The 16,396-nt window shown below is 40.7% G+C and overlaps 2 protein-coding genes across 3 annotated transcripts; both read right to left on the bottom strand.

The window, feature by feature from the left end:
• Window positions 1-1,511: 1,511 nt before the first annotated feature.
• Window positions 1,512-5,232, bottom strand: stoml3b (stomatin (EPB72)-like 3b). Its single transcript, XM_054625798.1, has 7 exons — window positions 5,090-5,232; window positions 3,124-3,227; window positions 2,959-3,031; window positions 2,718-2,800; window positions 2,426-2,629; window positions 2,151-2,285; window positions 1,512-2,060 (listed from the first exon to the last, which is right to left on the bottom strand). The coding sequence occupies exons 1-7, from the start codon at window positions 5,151-5,153 to the stop codon at window positions 1,872-1,874; spliced, it is 852 nt and encodes a 283-aa protein (XP_054481773.1). The 5' UTR covers window positions 5,154-5,232; the 3' UTR covers window positions 1,512-1,871.
• Window positions 5,233-6,208: 976 nt separating this feature from the next.
• proser1 (proline and serine rich 1) lies at window positions 6,209-16,289 on the bottom strand. Of its 2 annotated transcripts, XM_054625737.1 has the most exons (12): window positions 15,658-16,289; window positions 15,501-15,566; window positions 15,241-15,309; window positions 14,964-15,058; window positions 14,744-14,837; window positions 14,297-14,407; window positions 13,512-13,613; window positions 12,870-12,948; window positions 12,445-12,537; window positions 10,154-11,504; window positions 8,288-8,432; window positions 6,209-7,466 (listed from the first exon to the last, which is right to left on the bottom strand). In XM_054625737.1, the coding sequence occupies exons 1-12, from the start codon at window positions 15,700-15,702 to the stop codon at window positions 7,341-7,343; spliced, it is 2,376 nt and encodes a 791-aa protein (XP_054481712.1). In that variant the 5' UTR covers window positions 15,703-16,289; the 3' UTR covers window positions 6,209-7,340. The 2 variants fall into 2 exon arrangements, with proteins under 2 accessions (XP_054481712.1, XP_054481713.1); XM_054625738.1 differs by lacking the exon at window positions 12,445-12,537.
• Between the last annotated feature and the right edge of the window lie 107 nt (window positions 16,290-16,396).

Genomic DNA, 16,396 nt, shown 5'->3' on the forward strand with positions numbered 1-16,396 from the left:
TGGAGGTAAGCTATACGATTACCCCTTGTGGATTTGGTCCAGAGATAAAGTTCACTGAATATGTCTCTTCTGGCACTGATTGTAGGTTTGAATGTAAATACATTTACAACATGGGTTGTGTCTTAGTGCATCAACAAAGTAATAGAAGCATGTTTTTCCTGTCTTTGCTGTTTCTCGCTCTCCCTTTTCTCTTCTTTTACCTCTCTGCATCTGTGATGGTCAAATAGTAACCGTAGCATAGGAGGCCTAGAGGATGAGGAACGAGATAATTCGACATGTAATGTATACAAAGTATGTTCATGCTTTTATTTGTACTTTTTGGGGAGAACACAGTATTAAAAAATATACAAGAAAAGTTGTGTATTGTCCATGTGTGATTTACTGACAAGTCTTGCTCTCCATTCAAGAGTGTGTTTGTATCTGCTACATGTATTCTGGATACAAGGGCTTGTCCTAGTTAATATCAAATTTGTGACAGGCTGAAGGTTTGGACCCATAGCAGACACAGACAAGGGGAGTTACATAAGTGAAAGGTTTATTTCAGGGATAATGGGTGGTGAGAATGGCAAGAGGTTGAGATAGAGCAGTGGAGACCGGGGCTAAAAGGGCAATGGCGGATGACTGAGCCGAGCAAGGCACCACAGACAGAGCGGAGTGTGAGCTTGGGAGGCTGGGTAACCTGAGCGGTGCTCAACTACATTACATTACATTACAGTCATTTAGCAGACTCTTTTATCCAAAGCGACTTACAGGAAGTGTATTCAACATAGGTATTCAAGAGAACTACTAGTCACCAGAAGTCATAAGTGCATCTCCTTTCTTAAACAAGCATCTTAAAGCATAAACCAGAGCAAAAGTATAGTGCAGAGGCAAAATACTACGAAAACAATAATTGCAACAGACTAATACGAATATAATAAGTGCTACAAACTACTACGAATAGGATAAGTGCAGTAAACGAATACAATAAGTGCAACAAACTACTACGAATAGGATAAGTGCAGTAAACGAATACGAATTCAATAAGTGCAGCGAACTGCTACGAATACAGTAAGTATGGTTGCAACAACAATCTGGCCATGAGTGCATGGAAAGCCGGGGTAGATATACTGCTGAGTTGATGAGAAGATGGAAGCCAGCTGGACAGACTGGACAGGTGAAGTGAATGAGCTGTAATGTAATGTAATGTAATCAGGGAGGAGCCTCGCCCACACTACACACAGAGACAGACAGGGAACAAAGCAAGAGACACAGAAGAAAAACATGAGGCTCGGCCTGGCCATGACAATACTCGTGACAATAGGTCAAATTATAATTTGGCAGAGTTTGTTTGATCAGATATCCTGTTTGTTTTCTCTTGTCTTTCACTCATATCCAGCAAAAACACTGATTTGTTAGGACCTTATGATGAGTGGTGATGAGATACAACCACCACCACGACAGTGACAAAACAACATAAATTAATATTTCATACATTCAAGAGTCAAGGCAACAGAAGCTTGTTATATTGATAGTTTTAAACATTTAATATTTATTTCAGTATCAAAATATGCAACTGATCAACATTACATCATATAATAGGAATGATACACATTTATATAGTTTTAACAACATATGATATCAGTTTCATAATAAATGCTGTTGAAGACATGGAAGCCATGCTAATTTACATCACGTTGTTAGCAGGGCCTGATCACATCTTGAATATATGTAAACCATAACAGTTTTTCTATGATCAGTCTAAATAAATGTCGACCATAAAACGATATCATCATCATGCATCATGAGAGTATGTATTAGAAATATAACCTGATCCCCTCCCATTCATGTTTAATCTGCCAGCGAATTTAGAGGATGAACAAACTGAGGCATCACTTCTTCATGAAGTGAGATATGATATCCATGGGCACGGGGAAGATGATGGTGGAGTTCTTCTCTGCCGCGATGGTGCTGAGAGTCTGCAGGTAGCGCAGTTGCAAGGCTGATGGAGACTCTGCGATCACAAGGGACGCCTCCTTCAGGGCGCGAGATGCATTCATCTCACCCTCTGCTGCAATCACCTATATATAGGTCAAGAAAGAGATATTAGGATGGAACACAATAACTAGCATAAATATGGTATTACACTGTATGTATCATCATGTCCTTACCTTGGCTCTGGCCTCTCGTGAAGCCTCTGCTTCGGCAGCCATGGCTCTCTGAAGCTGATGTGGCAGCTTCACATCTTTAATCTCAACACGCTCCACCTTGATGCCCCAGTTGTCTGTGGCTTCATCCAGGTTGGTCTGAAAAAGACAGGAAGAGGAAGAGCTTACATCTGTGGTTTACAAGGGAAGTGGTTCATTGATTAACCAACCAAACCAATACATCCAAATGTCCTTTCAAATTTTTGAAAATGATGTGTAGCACTGAGACTTTGCTGTACCTGCATGCTGTGAGCGATGCCCTCGCGGTCAGACAAGAGCTCAGCCAGGTTCTTAGTCCCCAGGACATTTCTGAGGTTGGTTTGAGCCAGCAGACGGGTGGAGTGGTCAGCATTAGACACGTTGGCCACAGAGGCAATGGGGTCACTGACCCGGAAGTACACCACTCCGTCCACCGAAACTGTAACTGAGTCCTTGGTCAGGATCTAGAGCAGTAATACATGACAGTTTGTTTGTGAGTGTCCACTGATAAGAACTGAAATCAATTTGTCTCTCTCTTTGTGACAACCCTACCTCTTGTGGTGGGATATCAAATGAAACTGTTCTCAAATCCACTTTCACAAAGGAGTCAGTGCACGGCAAAACAAAGAAAATTCCTGTGGACAGACAAAAGTTAAAAAAAAAGAAAACTTTACATTACTCACATTGTGTCAGTCTTGAAATAACCTCTTTCTTTTACCACAAATGATAACCCAATCCAGGATTTTTTTAGCATTTCATTAAAAAAAGACATAGAAACTGTTAGTGTTTGTACCTGGTCCTTTGGCCTTTCTGTCTGTAATGCGTCCCAGTCTAAAGATGACAGCGCGCTCATACTCCTGCACAATCTGCAGAAAGACCACAGCACAAACTTGCAACAAAGGAAATAGCGGTTTCTGCTTTTCAACCCTCTGTGCTTATTTTTCTGTGGTTCACTCACCTTCAGACAAAACCAGATGGTGATGGGGAAGAGGCAAATTGTGAAGATGCAAGACATTATGAATATGAACCAACCAATGCATCCCAAAGACCCTGTCCGTTCAGCTAGAGAGAGAGAGAGAGAGAGAGAGAGAGAGAGAGAGAGAGAGAGAGAGAGAGACAACAGTGTCTGTTTAACAAACTGTGAAATCATACTGTGAATAAAAGAGATGTGAACAAGTTTGCATCAAGAAGAAAAACAATCTCATTCACTGGGGCAAAATTAGGGGGGAATATGAACATCTGCTATAAAATCCCAGAAGGTCACTGATCAGAAACCAGTTTGAAATTACTTTTAAAGTGGAGGTGATGTCTTTTTTATTTTATTATATGAGGAGGTTTTCATATTTTGCTGAAAATGCCAACATATTATACAGTATATAATTAATATTGTCCTGGAAGTCATAATAGAACATTGGTTTGAACTTATAGTAATGAATCAGGTTTCAAGTTTAGCTCTATCAATGGGAGTTTACACACGGAGAGCCTCTCAAATAAAGAGTGCAAACAGTAAAATGTTGACCCATGCAACACGATCTCATGAGTACTGCAATGTCATATAAATACTTGGTCATATAAGACTAAGTGAGGGAAAGGTTTGCGTGTCGTATCAGGTGATAGTTTCCAGCTGTATTTGAGTCTCTATCAGTGTATGTTTGGCAATAAAGCCTTTACATGTCGCACTTAATCCCCCTGTGGTCACACGTTTAACCTTGTGTTTATACTGTCGGAAAAAAAGCATTCAAATATAAATGGCACATATGACTTTAAGGTTGATACCTCACATCTTGCAGTATTACAGTCATAGGATGCTGATTATATTTTAATTTGCAAAAAGGTTCAATTACTTGGGTTTTTGTACAGCTTGTGCTATGATTTACTTTGTCTTAGAATCATCGTAACCACCATTATTCTCTATTTCTAGGTCAAGCCACAATGCGGTTTCCTGTTTTTGAACTGGAAATTGTTATGATGCACTTCACTGCAAAGGAGCATTTGTGCACATTAGAGAGCCTTGCTAATTATTGTATCTTATTTCATGTGGTATTTGATGGGAAAAAGCCATGCATTATTTGTGAGGACTGCTACAATATTATAAACATAGCTTACATTTCAATCATCTTTATATTTGTATATTTTGTTCATCTAAATAGGTTTTTAAAAAAAATAGCACTAAAACCTATTTGGTTGGAAGAAATTGTAATTGGAAGAATATACAAATTATGTCAACATAATCTGTGCACCCAATTCATGTTATTGCTCTGCCTCACCAACAAACACCTGAGTGAAAGAAAAAGGATGCATGTAAATGATGTGTACACTGTCTGATCCTGTCCAACAGGTTGGTGGTGAATACAAGGACAGGTAAAAATGATTATGTTGAAAAATGACAACGTATGAAAGCGAGCCATTATCAGCAACCAAATAAAGGGACAATTGCACCCAAGCCAACTGTGTGACATGAGAGCACCTTGTTCCCTTGACTTCACACAACACGAATACGGACACACACACACACACACACACACACACACACACACACACACACACACACACACACACACACACACACACACACTCAAATAAGGGAAAACACACACAAACACCCTGAGTCACATGCTTTTGGGACTGTTATCTCAGTGGCATGTGGTTTCTGTCTCCATGACGGCAGAGTTCTACTTTGCTCCTACGTATACATCACACATAATGCCCTCCTGCTCACATAACAATGTAACGTAACGTACAGTCAACACGGTACTCGTGCTTGATGGAAAAGTAAACATCTCCTTTGTTGATATACACTTTAAGCATTAAACCGTAAGCCTGAAAGTCTGCTGTTGGTAATAGTTTCCTGTTTAACACAACCAGTTATGTAACATTAAAGCTCAGAAGAAAAGACATTAAAATAGAAATATGGTTGATCTTACATATTAAATCGTCTTTGCTCGCTCCTCTTCTCTTCTGGCTTTCCATTTGGTCCTCCATTTCCATGTGCTGGTTAGAAACTGAGAGGGGAAATGGGGTGAGAGTTTGTTGAAGTGTATCTGAATAGGAGGGAGCCACCCAGCCTTTTAAAGCTGTAAAGCTGTAATCTAACGTAGCTCAGAGAAGGTGTGGCTTCTACCCCTCAGTAGATCATCAACAAAGTACAATTACCATCATTTTAATGCATAACTTGATAATCTCAGTGCTGTTGCATAGTGAATCTTACAATACCAAGCCAAATAAGCATAGAAAACTAATGTTTATGTATAGTATTGTAATTTCTCTGACGCAGAAGTAAATAATGCAATTTCCTACTTTCCACTTCTTTCACTTCCTACTAGAATGAGGAAGTATTCCCAACCCTAAGATTATTCAATTTGACTTTCTTTTTGAAGAGAATCAGGGCTCTGATTCAATACATACAAGACCCATTTCAAATCCATAGAAAGAATAAAATAAAATAAAAACCAAACAAGGAGGTTAGGGGATATTCAACATTTCTTTTAAATAGACAGGCTTCAGAGAAGACATAATTTGATGATTGGAATGAACAAAATGTCTGCTACACTTGTTGTAGTACATGGAGACTTGTTTGTTATTGTTATATATATAAATGTATCATATCTAATATAATTATATACAGTGATATAACAGTTGATAAAGTAGGGCTAGAATGGGAAAAAAATTGAATAATGGAAAATGCTCCAGTGAGATCCCATGACTGGGGGTTGGATTTCCATGACTAATTATCACATGACTGATGGCATCACCTCTGTGTTGAGCAATTTTACAGATGCTCATGATAAGCACTGTGTAAAGCCATAAATTAACTGTAAGTAGGCTGTAAAACTGTTAAAATACTGACCATTGCTTATCAATTAACACATATGTTTACCACAACCTTCAGTGCTGGTCATTATTTGGACACTTTTGAGGCAGCATTTTGTAATATTTAACAACTATACTGCTAAGAGTACGTATAGATGTCCCTCTGACACAGCAATTCACTTTTTTTTTTAAGCCTTGTGCAATTTCAATTAATCAGACTTATAGGACTTATTTGATATTTTATTAAAAAGTCACATAAACAGGTGTTGATTGTTACACCTCTTTAAAAGCATTGGCTTCCCTGATAGCCATGGCACAGAAAAGAGATACAGCAACAGCTACAGCGACCAGCAGTTTACTGACAAAATAAGAAAACAGGTGCAAATACAAAAAGGACAAAAATAAAAACACAGGGCATTAAACAGCTTGTCTATCACTTGTAACCGTCTCCGAGTGTACTGGGGTTTACAGTTAATGAGGTAAAATTACAGTTTTCACTATGTTGCAAAGCATTACTGAAGAATATAGACATTTTGTATCTCAAGTCCATATATTAATCAACATCTGCTTGTTCTCAGAAACATCTGCATACAGTATATCTGGTCAATACTGTAATAATAGCACTAGCACGGTGACGTCTGTCAAAACAAATGTGTAAACATATGCAATGTGAATCACAGTAGACTGCCGACAGCCACAAGTGTGTGTGTGTGTGTTCACTGAAATTTAACACAGACATGAGTGGAACTGCCAAATGCAAGTTTTTGTGTACAACGCTCCCGTCCCTGACAAAGCACTAGGATCAAAGAAATGATGGTCCCTCATCAAAATATGACTGCGCCATACAGTACAATATAACATAAAACAAACAGCAAAATAATTCATGTCATAACACAATAATCAATCGGAATCATACGCATGTCCTCTCCACTGTGACTGCATGAAATACTACATGAAGATACTGTCAATTCATTACATGATATCATGTACATTTTTTTCAATTTCATTTCTATAATTCATTATTCACTAATAAATGTTGATAAACTTGATTAAAAACAGCCAAGTCCAGCTAACATTTAAACCAGTCATGGTCTACTTGTAAAACCTATCAACTTTGACATCTGATATTTACAACTGTTCAGGATGAATAAAATAGGAAATATGCCATTTCCCCAACACACTATTTCAACTGTTTTCACCATAGTGTATTTTGTAGTAGTAGAGTCACTCTGGCTGTGACATACTCATTATTGAAACTCTTCAATCTGTCTTGTGTTCTTCAGGGTTCAAGACATGTCAACTGCTGAGGGGTTGGGCCGGGTGTACAACAGGGAGCGACGGGTACTCAATGTTTCTTTGTGGGTTTCACTGCCAACCCAACTGGGGGTGCAGGCCTGGTTGGAGGGGAAAGGGGTTTCCTGGGCCTGGGGGATAGTTGGTGTAACTGTTGGCCTGAGGAGGGAAGTTCTCCAACCCAGATGTGGAATGAGCCTGGAACAAGACAAAGAGAAGCTGTGTTGTTGTAGCATCAGGGCTTTATCAAACTGAAATTCAAAAATGTTATTATTATATTCCTTTATTGATCCCCATGGGGGAAATTCAAGTGTTGCAGCAGCTCAACTACACAGAAACAGATAATAAATACACATATTATACAATAAAATAAAAATAAAAATAGAATAAAATAAAAAATAAGAATACAAATAAAAAATGTACAGTATATCCACATGGGGGGGGGCTGGTCAGCATGATGACAGACTGTGGTCTCCGCTGTTGTTGTACAGTCTGATGGCAGTGGGCACAAATGAGCGTCTGAAGCGCTCCGTCCTGCTCTTTGGCAGAATCAGCCGATGGCTGAAAGAGCTGCCCAGCTGCCACAGTTCCTCATGGAGAGGGTGAGAGGGATTGTCCAGGATGGCTCCGAGTTTGGCCTTCATCCTCCTCTCACCCACTGACTCCAGACTGTCCAGCTCCAGACCCACCACAGAGCTGGCTTTCCTCACCAGCTTATTAAGTTTGTTGGCATCTCCAGTCCTGATGCCACCACCCCAGCACGCTACAGCGAAGAAGAGGGCGCTGGCTACCACAGACTGGTAGAATGCCTTGAGCAGTTTATTGCACACATTGAAGGACCTCAGCCTCCTCAGGAAGAACAGCCTGCTCTGTCCTTTCTTGTATAGGGCATCAGTGTTGTGTGTCCAGTCCAGTTTATTGTTTATCTGCACCCCAAGGTACTTGTAGGACTCAACCCTCTCCACTTCCCCTCCCTGAATGAATGCCAGAGTATAGTGTGTGTGTGTGTGTGTGTGTACCTGCAGCAGGGCAGACTGCATGGCTTGGTTGTGGAGGCCACCGAGGGTAGCAGGAGAGGCAGAGGGAGAGAAGCCCGGCATCCCCGGGAAGGATAGCAAGCCGGGGAACCCGCTGCTTCCTGGAGGCTGGAGTCCACTGCTCAACCTGGAACATGCAGAATAGTTACTGTCAACACTTTACATAGTGATCCTAATTTTTATAGTATTCTTTGCCACATTATTCTATATTTACTGGGTTTTACAACAAAATGCTACAGTGTTTATAATCCTCATTTTTTATTTAAATGTGGTAAAATACAACACAAATTTGGAACATATTGAGGTGACTATATGACTAGAATGAGTATCATTTTTGTTGTTCTTTAAAGGAATTGTTCAACCCATTGGGACAAATGTGCAATCTTTCATTTAAATACAAGGCTCGAGCCGGCATCCTGTTAGCGTAGCTTAGCATAAAGACTGGAAACGGGGAAACAGTTGCTAGCCAGGCTATTTTCAAAGGTAAAATAATGCAGTACCACTAAAGCTCACTAGTTAACACGTTATATCTCGTTTGTATAATCCATACAAAAAACTAAGTGTAATAGTCAATTGGCTGTTTTACAAGAGTTAATGTGAAGAAAATATCTAATCCGTTGCCAGGCAATTAGTGGAGACACCAAGACGTTTCTGCACCCATCAAACTCCAAATATGCGAATATGTTCATTTACTTTTACCTTAAAGTCTGTGTGCATTATATGAATATACAGAATAATGTACCAATGTTTGTGTTTATATTTTAAATAAATATACACATTTGTGAATGAGAGTGGATACCTTTTCTTATACAATATAACGTAGAATAAAGGTGGTATATGGTTGGATATGTAATTTATATTCAGTGTAAAATCTATTATATTTTTGCCTACTTTACTAAACTATTTACCATTTCCATGATTACGATGTAAAACATTCTTGCTCATTTATAAGCTCTTGCAAGTAGGACACCACCCGCCTATTGAGTGTATGAACTCTGGACAAAAGCTGTTTGTGCAACACTTGTTCATTGACAAGATAACGTGATAATTATATAGTTGACAATCATCACCTGGTATCCAACAATCAAAGAAATCTCTGAGACAACACAAACCAAAGGCGTGGCCTGACCCCCTTCGAGTAGAAGCACAAGTGGACCTTGCACTTGGGTGCAGTGTTTCCACTTATAAAACCCAGAGTGGAAAATTGATGCATGTCATTTGTGATGCCCTTTTACCTGCCATTTTTCTAAGACATCTCTCTTTTTCTTTAAAAAAAAATATAAATTTCATGAGTTTATTTCATTTTTGTTCATAGTTAAACATGTAAGAGGAAAGCAATGACATGTGTTCAAATGAACCCAGAGCTAATTCTGAGATCTTACTACTGTGTTTACTGGAAATGGAGAGACAAAATAGTGTGCACTTAAGATAATTATATATCCAACCATATACACATCTTTTTACTACTACTGTTTTAAAGGCATAAGAAAAATGATCCACTCTCATAGATACATTTGTATATTAATTTAAAATGTAAACAAACATTGGTAGATTATTTTGTATGCCAATACATTGAAAACAGACTTAAAGGAATAATTCTAGTTTTTTTAGTTTTAGGCATTTTTCCGTAAATTCGCTTTGCGGCACAGAGGAAGATGAGAACTTTAACTTGCACAGACCCGCATTTAAATGTAGTAGTGGCTACGGTATTTCTTTCATGTCAGACTAAATTAAATAATATTTAGAATCAATATAAAACCATTAGGTTTATTTTAGATTATGTAACTATGTAATTATGTAACATGGCTCCTGAATACTGGACAGTAAAAATGTTCAAAGCTCACATACCCAGGCTGAAAGTTGGAGCTGAAAGCAGACGCGAAGCCCGGTAAAACTGGCGATGATGATGGAACTCCAGCTGCGGCTGCTGCTGCCGCCGCTGCTGCCTGCAGCGGTGACACCGATGCTACTGATGATGAAGAGGCCCCTGGCAGGCCCATGAATGAAGACAACACAGGGCTCCCAGCACCATGCCCTCCTGAAACCCCTAACCCTGGGAAAGCAGCGGGGTTAGCACCAGGCGGAAGGCCTGAGAATAAAGAGGAGGCAGAGGTGAGGCCCAGACCGTAAGGGGAGGCTGAACCGGGGGCAGCATTATGGGCCAGGCCAGAGTAGATGGAGGTTTGTGGATGGTTAGACATGTTGGTAGTGGGAGCCATTGTGGACATGGATGAAGGCATGGAGGAAGGAGGGAGAGAGGATGCAAGGGAGGGAAAGGGGGACAGGCCAGGATAATGAGAGGGTGCTGGGCTGGAGGACAGAGCTTGGAAGCCGGCCATACCAACAGGACTAGAGAGAGAGACTTGAGGAGAACCCGAGGGGTGTGACAGACCCAAGGAACGTGCCAGGGCAGCCTGGGCAGAACCTTGCACCACAAGAGAGCTGAGCTGGGATGGTGTTCCAGAGCGAGAGGTGCCCTTGAAAGCAGAGTGCACAGGGCTGTTACTGCCACTGTTACCACCCCCAGTGTGTCTGTTCAGGACTCCAGCCGCGGCCATGGCAGCCTGAATCTGTGCAGAGTGAGATGGGGAGGGTTTGGGACTGAGACCTGGGGTGGAACAGCCCGGAATAACCGGAGTGGATTGTCCAGAGGGGGTGTAACTTCGGATCACTGACCCAGAGGGGTTACCTGCTTGTGGGTGTATGCCATGGTGAGTGTGTCCTGACTGGTGGTCCGTGGACTGAGAAAAAACCCTCTGCTGGTTTGAGCCCATGGAGTTGGTCTGAGATAAAGGGTCTGGGCCGCTACGGGAGGAAGCAGGGGTGCCTGGTCGGGAAACGGCATGGAAGGGAGAAGGGGAGAAGCCACCGTTGCCGGGGACAGGAGTTCCACAAGGGGTACCTGAAGGTGTGTGGGCTTTAATGACGGATGAGGGTGTAGGTGGAACATGGCCACTGGGGGTCTGTGGGCCTGCTTTGATGACAGACGGGGACGGAACAGGGGAGGGAGAGGGGGCATTAGGGTTGTGAGAGGGCACCATGCCAGGGAAAACTGGTGTGATGGGGGTTGTGGGAGGTGGCTGAGCAGGAGAAGCTTGAGGTGGGACAGGGGTTGAAGGCGTGGACCCATGAGGGATGAGGAGGGGCCCGCTCTTGACTCCAGGGGTGGTGTGCTGTGGATTGCCTGGTTTGGCGTAACCTGGAGGGGGAAACAAAAATCAAAGTTGGTGAAAAAGATCACCTCAAATAATGATATTGATCCGTCATGGTGTTAGAATCAACTAGGAAAAATTAAAATAAAATACTTTAATAATACCTTTTTGCTTTTTTTTTCAAAACATATTTCATTCCAGAACAAAGACAGAAAAGGTTAAAACCCGACAAACTATAGTAGAAGAAGCGATGCACTCACATCTAAACAATGAGGAGAGACACAGCAAAGAGGAATAGCCAGAGAGCATCCCTGCGTGCAACTTATTATATGCAAATACTAACAATTTTCAAGATTGGAATATGTCTTCTTCTTACCTTTGGGGGAAATTGTTAATTTAATACTGCTTGAGATATCTTTGTGCGTATTACCACATGTCTCCCCAAAGGCCCTTAAAGATGTATTTCAACGGTGAAAGCCGATGAGAAAGTGCGTTCAAAAAACACAAGTTGTCCGAAGCAATGCATGTTAAAAACGCCAGCACACAGCATGATTCCAGAAAGAAAAAGATTAGTTTAAAGCTATTCCTGGGTCCAAGCCACAACAGACCCATCCTCACAATTCATCAAAGCATACTTCTACACCGACTGACCAGAAAACAGAAGTACCTTCATGTTGTACTGCAATACAATACAACAGCCTTGCTACACCTACATATTTGGAGGAGAACAAATACTGGATTGTGTAAAATATCAGAAATGTGGTCCAGTACACAGCTCTGTGTCGGGTTGAATTTAAAAAGTACGATGGGGTGTATTTTTCTGGTCACTCAGTGTACTCCAGAAATAAGAGGCGCATTCTTCACCTGATAAGAGGCATTAAACTTGAGAAGCGCAGGTAAGCAGCATGCCAGAGAGTTAGGCAGCAAGCTTCAAGGAATGTCTATTTGCGCTCACACACACACACACGCGATTCCAACGAATCATACCTGCTACTTTGTGGGTGGAGTTGTAGGGGGGAGGGGGCACGCTCGTTGTTATAACCCCTCCCACAGAAACAAGGCCTGCGTTGTTGTACGCACCTACGAGTAGTAGTAGTTGCAAATATTAATAGCGTCCACCACACATTCTTATATAGACACACACACATACATACAAATGTGGGATTCACGCACACAACGTACTCCACTGATATCTATACCTCAAACAATCCTAGAATGCAGTAAAAAATAAAAACATGTCTCATTGTAACTAAAACAACTCAAAGCAGCTTTATTAAATCCACAATTGTCTGAGAGCCTTCATCATACATATCTGTTTTTCTTATCATCAACAAGTTGTGTATACACTGTTGGATTACAGGTCAGGGAGGGGGAAGGCATGGCTACGTGTGTGTATGAGGGTCGTTTCTTACTTGGTGCTATGGTGGCATGGGGTCGGCACGGTGGTATAGGGTAGGGCACAGGCCGATGAGGGTTGTAGGTTGATGGAAACTAGAAAAAAGGATAGAAAAAAATAAAAGGCATAAAACTCTTCACTGATACAGTTCTGTGTAATTCTGTGAATCTCTAATGCAAGTGTTCGGAAGTGAAATAAGATAAGTAACACATTGATAACATTGATAAAACACTGAGTGAAAACCAAAGAGAAAGATGTGGAAGATCAAACTTATAAAAGCCCAACAATGAGGCACTTTTATGCAGCATGTGTTGGTCGTTTTAATATAATGTCCCCGCATTCCAAGATAATTATCTCTAATGGATATCAGAAGTCAAAAACGTTTTATAGCCTTATCCGTCACCACAACATTAACACTATTTAATAATGTGGGGAGTTCAGTGTGCAAAGTGAATTTCCATGCTTTACATCCAAATGTGAAGAGTTTGTTAATGTGTTCTGACTAAAATATTTCAAAAAGTTTTCTGTACGTGTTATTATTCAGCTTACAGCCTTTACTCTAGTCCATTGCTATTGCTAGCTTTTGTTAGGTTTCTCTGGGGCATCCTGGTACTGTTACATCATCCCAGTCTGTGATGATTCCCATTCACGTGCTTACAGGTTTGAAAGGTCCAATGATACGAGCCGAAATTCCTTTCCCCTCAAGATTGTTAGAGGTGTCCTCTTTCTTATCTGCTTCTTTCTTTACTGGAGGAATTCCCTGTGATCAAAAACAAAATAAATGTTTACACGGTCAGGCTTATTTTGAGCAGACAAAATGTGTCAGGTGTGCTACATTTTTGCTGGCACTTCAATTGAAATCACAAGACAAATAAATGAACTCAGTATAACTATTATTATTTGTATGCAACACAGTTTGTGGCAAACCAGGGGGGGGAGTGTTCTATCCAGTTCAGGTGCTGCAGCCACCGGGCACATGGCATTGGTCACACCTGCAGCCTATCAGGTCATTAGAGCAGGCATATGTTTACCCAGTTTATAAGCAGCAGCTGCAAACCAGCTGGGCAGAAGGATCTCCCAAACCACTACAAACAAGCAGCGTCATCTCTCTCTCTCTCTCTCTCTCTCTCTCTCTCTCTCTACCCACACAGTACAGTGGAACTGAATCTTTATTTAAGTTTGACCCCATCCCCTTTACCCCAACCTCTTTATTAAAAAGGACACTGTTTGTTTCATACCAACTGCCTCTGAGTCTCCTGTTTTATTGTAAATCTTGCCTCCAAGTCCCCTGGGATGCCACAAGTTTTTACAAAAACAAAGTGAACAGCATTCAAAGTAAAATATCCACATTTTAGATTGTGGCACTTCTATATTTTTGCCTCAAGACAGTACAAGTTGTTAGTGCTTCAGGAAAGCTCAATGGAGGGCTCTGCTTATACTTACAGGGAATGTTCCACTGACCAGGCTGGGTCTACCTTTAGGGTACGGATTCCCTGGTATCATACCACAGGACGAGATCATGGCTACCGGAGCCTTGCAGCCAACCTTACATACCTAGTGACACAGAAGTGTAGTATTATTTTAGAAACTGTGGGTTTGGTTGTATTTACAGCATGCATTTAAACATTACATTTTTTAGGGATGTCAAGATAATGCATTAACATATGCACAACCCTCTTTAAAAAGCATCATTTCATTTTATTTTAAAATGCACCATTTGATTGTTCCCACACATCTTACTAGAAGACAATTGTTCCCTGGGGATATTGCTACCACAGGGATTCCACAGGGTCTTTTGACACCAAAAAATAAAATGAGTAAATAGGGTTTCTATGCAAACCTACCTTGAACACAAACACCATGAAATAAAACTTGTTCAGGTGAACTTACTTGCTCCAGTATCCTGCGAGCTCGCTTCTTCTCAGACAAGTGTATGCGAAACAGATCCTCTACAGGACGATAATTTTGAGCATCTGAAATGTTCCTGTATGGGAACAAATCTCATATTAAACAAGTAGCTAATTAGCCGATCGGCTGATATTACAAAGTTTGACCTACGTTTTTTAAAGTCTATTCAGGGTGCTTAAAGGCGTTTTCAAAATGTACTCACAAAGCTATTAGTTCCAGGACAGCCAGTCTGTCTTTTGAGAAGGTGAAGCAATTCAGGATATTTGCCACTTTGGTTGTAGGGATTGCAACCATTTTCTAAAAGGCAACAGAAGGAGAAAGGTGTTAAAACATACCAATGACACCGAGAGGGGGTAATGCCACACAAAATAATACCTTTCGCTATTATTGATGTTTTTAAACAATTCTAACCATTTCTAAAAATATTTAGCAATGCAAACCATGAACTTTAATGGTCACCTAAAGCACTTCCTACTCACATGCTGCAGAGCTCTTACTGCTTTGATCTGTGGTTCTGCCCATGAGAAATATTTCAGTATCTCCGTCACCTGGGGGTGTTCAAGACAGTATTACAACTTACATCAACATGACCGATTATTATTTATAAAAAATTACATTTTGACCAAAACCATATTTGAATTGTCCTCTGTTGTAACTATGCATGTGCTTTGCATGAAAAACAAATATTGAAAATACATATCCTGAGTATGCATTGATCAACAACTTTGTGGACAGTTACCTGCTCACTGGAGAAATACCCATGCACCTGCTCTATGGCTCTGATCCGTTGATCGGTCAGGACACACTGAAACACAGAATGAAGAATGATCAAACTTTCTAAATCTAACCATTTCAAATCTCAATCGGTCAGAAGATTTGGGATTAGACGTCCTTACCTTTCTTATCTCATCCAACACTATATCAAATGATTTCTTATCCATTATTGTCGGTTTAAAACACAGGTTGGTCAATAAATAGTTATTATAACACGCAACTTCTAAACACACGTTTTACACTGCAGCAGATGAGATTATTATTTGAGATGAAATGCATTCGGATGACTTAAAGTCTAAATGCCATGCTTGTCATCCAACGTTGCTGATTTAAATTCATAATGCTGCCAAAAGCATTATTCAGAGCATTGCATGTTTTCACTAAATCGTTATCCTTCAGTTCCGTAATAAAGCTGCATGCTCTTTACAGTCCTTATTTAAAATACAACTTTAAATACAACCACCGATGAACAATGACTTCCAAACAAGAGAAGCAGTGTCCGCAGTGCAAAAACCTGCCTGCACCAGATTTGTCCGCAGCTAACAACAAGCTAGCCAGCTACGGCTATCCTCAATGCTGTGCACAGCTCAACAAAAAGGACTCTGGGAAACGCGGATTTTCTAGGACATCTATTCATTCAAGTTTAGTTTGAATCCAGTGCAAGCGATAATGACGATACAGAGTGGAAAATGTAGAAAGTAAATCATTACAAATTTAAAAATAACGCGCTAGGAGAGATAGCAGTCTTGCTAGCTTCCTCTGACAGCTGGCGCTAGTAACGTCAACAGTGGAAAGGACCCCTACACAGGACAAGCCTGCCTGTCAGAAAAGACACCGTGCAGCGAAGTATTAAGATATAAA

The sequence above is a fragment of the Anoplopoma fimbria genome, chromosome 24 (assembly GCF_027596085.1).
Source record: "Anoplopoma fimbria isolate UVic2021 breed Golden Eagle Sablefish chromosome 24, Afim_UVic_2022, whole genome shotgun sequence".
In the NCBI taxonomy this organism is placed as follows: Eukaryota; Metazoa; Chordata; class Actinopteri; order Perciformes; family Anoplopomatidae; genus Anoplopoma; species Anoplopoma fimbria.

Bases quoted from the DNA above. Each gene is read 5' to 3' on its own strand.
- stoml3b (XM_054625798.1), bottom strand. From the start codon at position 5,153: ATGGAAATGGAGGACCAAATGGAAAGCCAGAAGAGAAGAGGAGCGAGC. The intron at 2,630-2,717 runs GTAGGGTTGTCA...TTACTGCTCTAG, and splicing joins TTGATATCCCACCACAAGAG to ATCCTGACCAAGGACTCAGT. The intron at 2,061-2,150 runs GTAAGGACATGA...ACCTATATATAG, and splicing joins CACGAGAGGCCAGAGCCAAG to GTGATTGCAGCAGAGGGTGA.
- proser1 (XM_054625737.1), bottom strand. From the start codon at position 15,702: ATGGATAAGAAATCATTTGATATAGTGTTGGATGAGATAAGAAAG. The intron at 15,567-15,657 runs GTAAGGACGTCT...TCTGTGTTTCAG, and splicing joins TGTTGGATGAGATAAGAAAG to TGTGTCCTGACCGATCAACG. The intron at 11,505-12,444 runs GTATGATTCGTT...TTCCCCCTCCAG, and splicing joins CTCCACCCACAAAGTAGCAG to GTTACGCCAAACCAGGCAAT.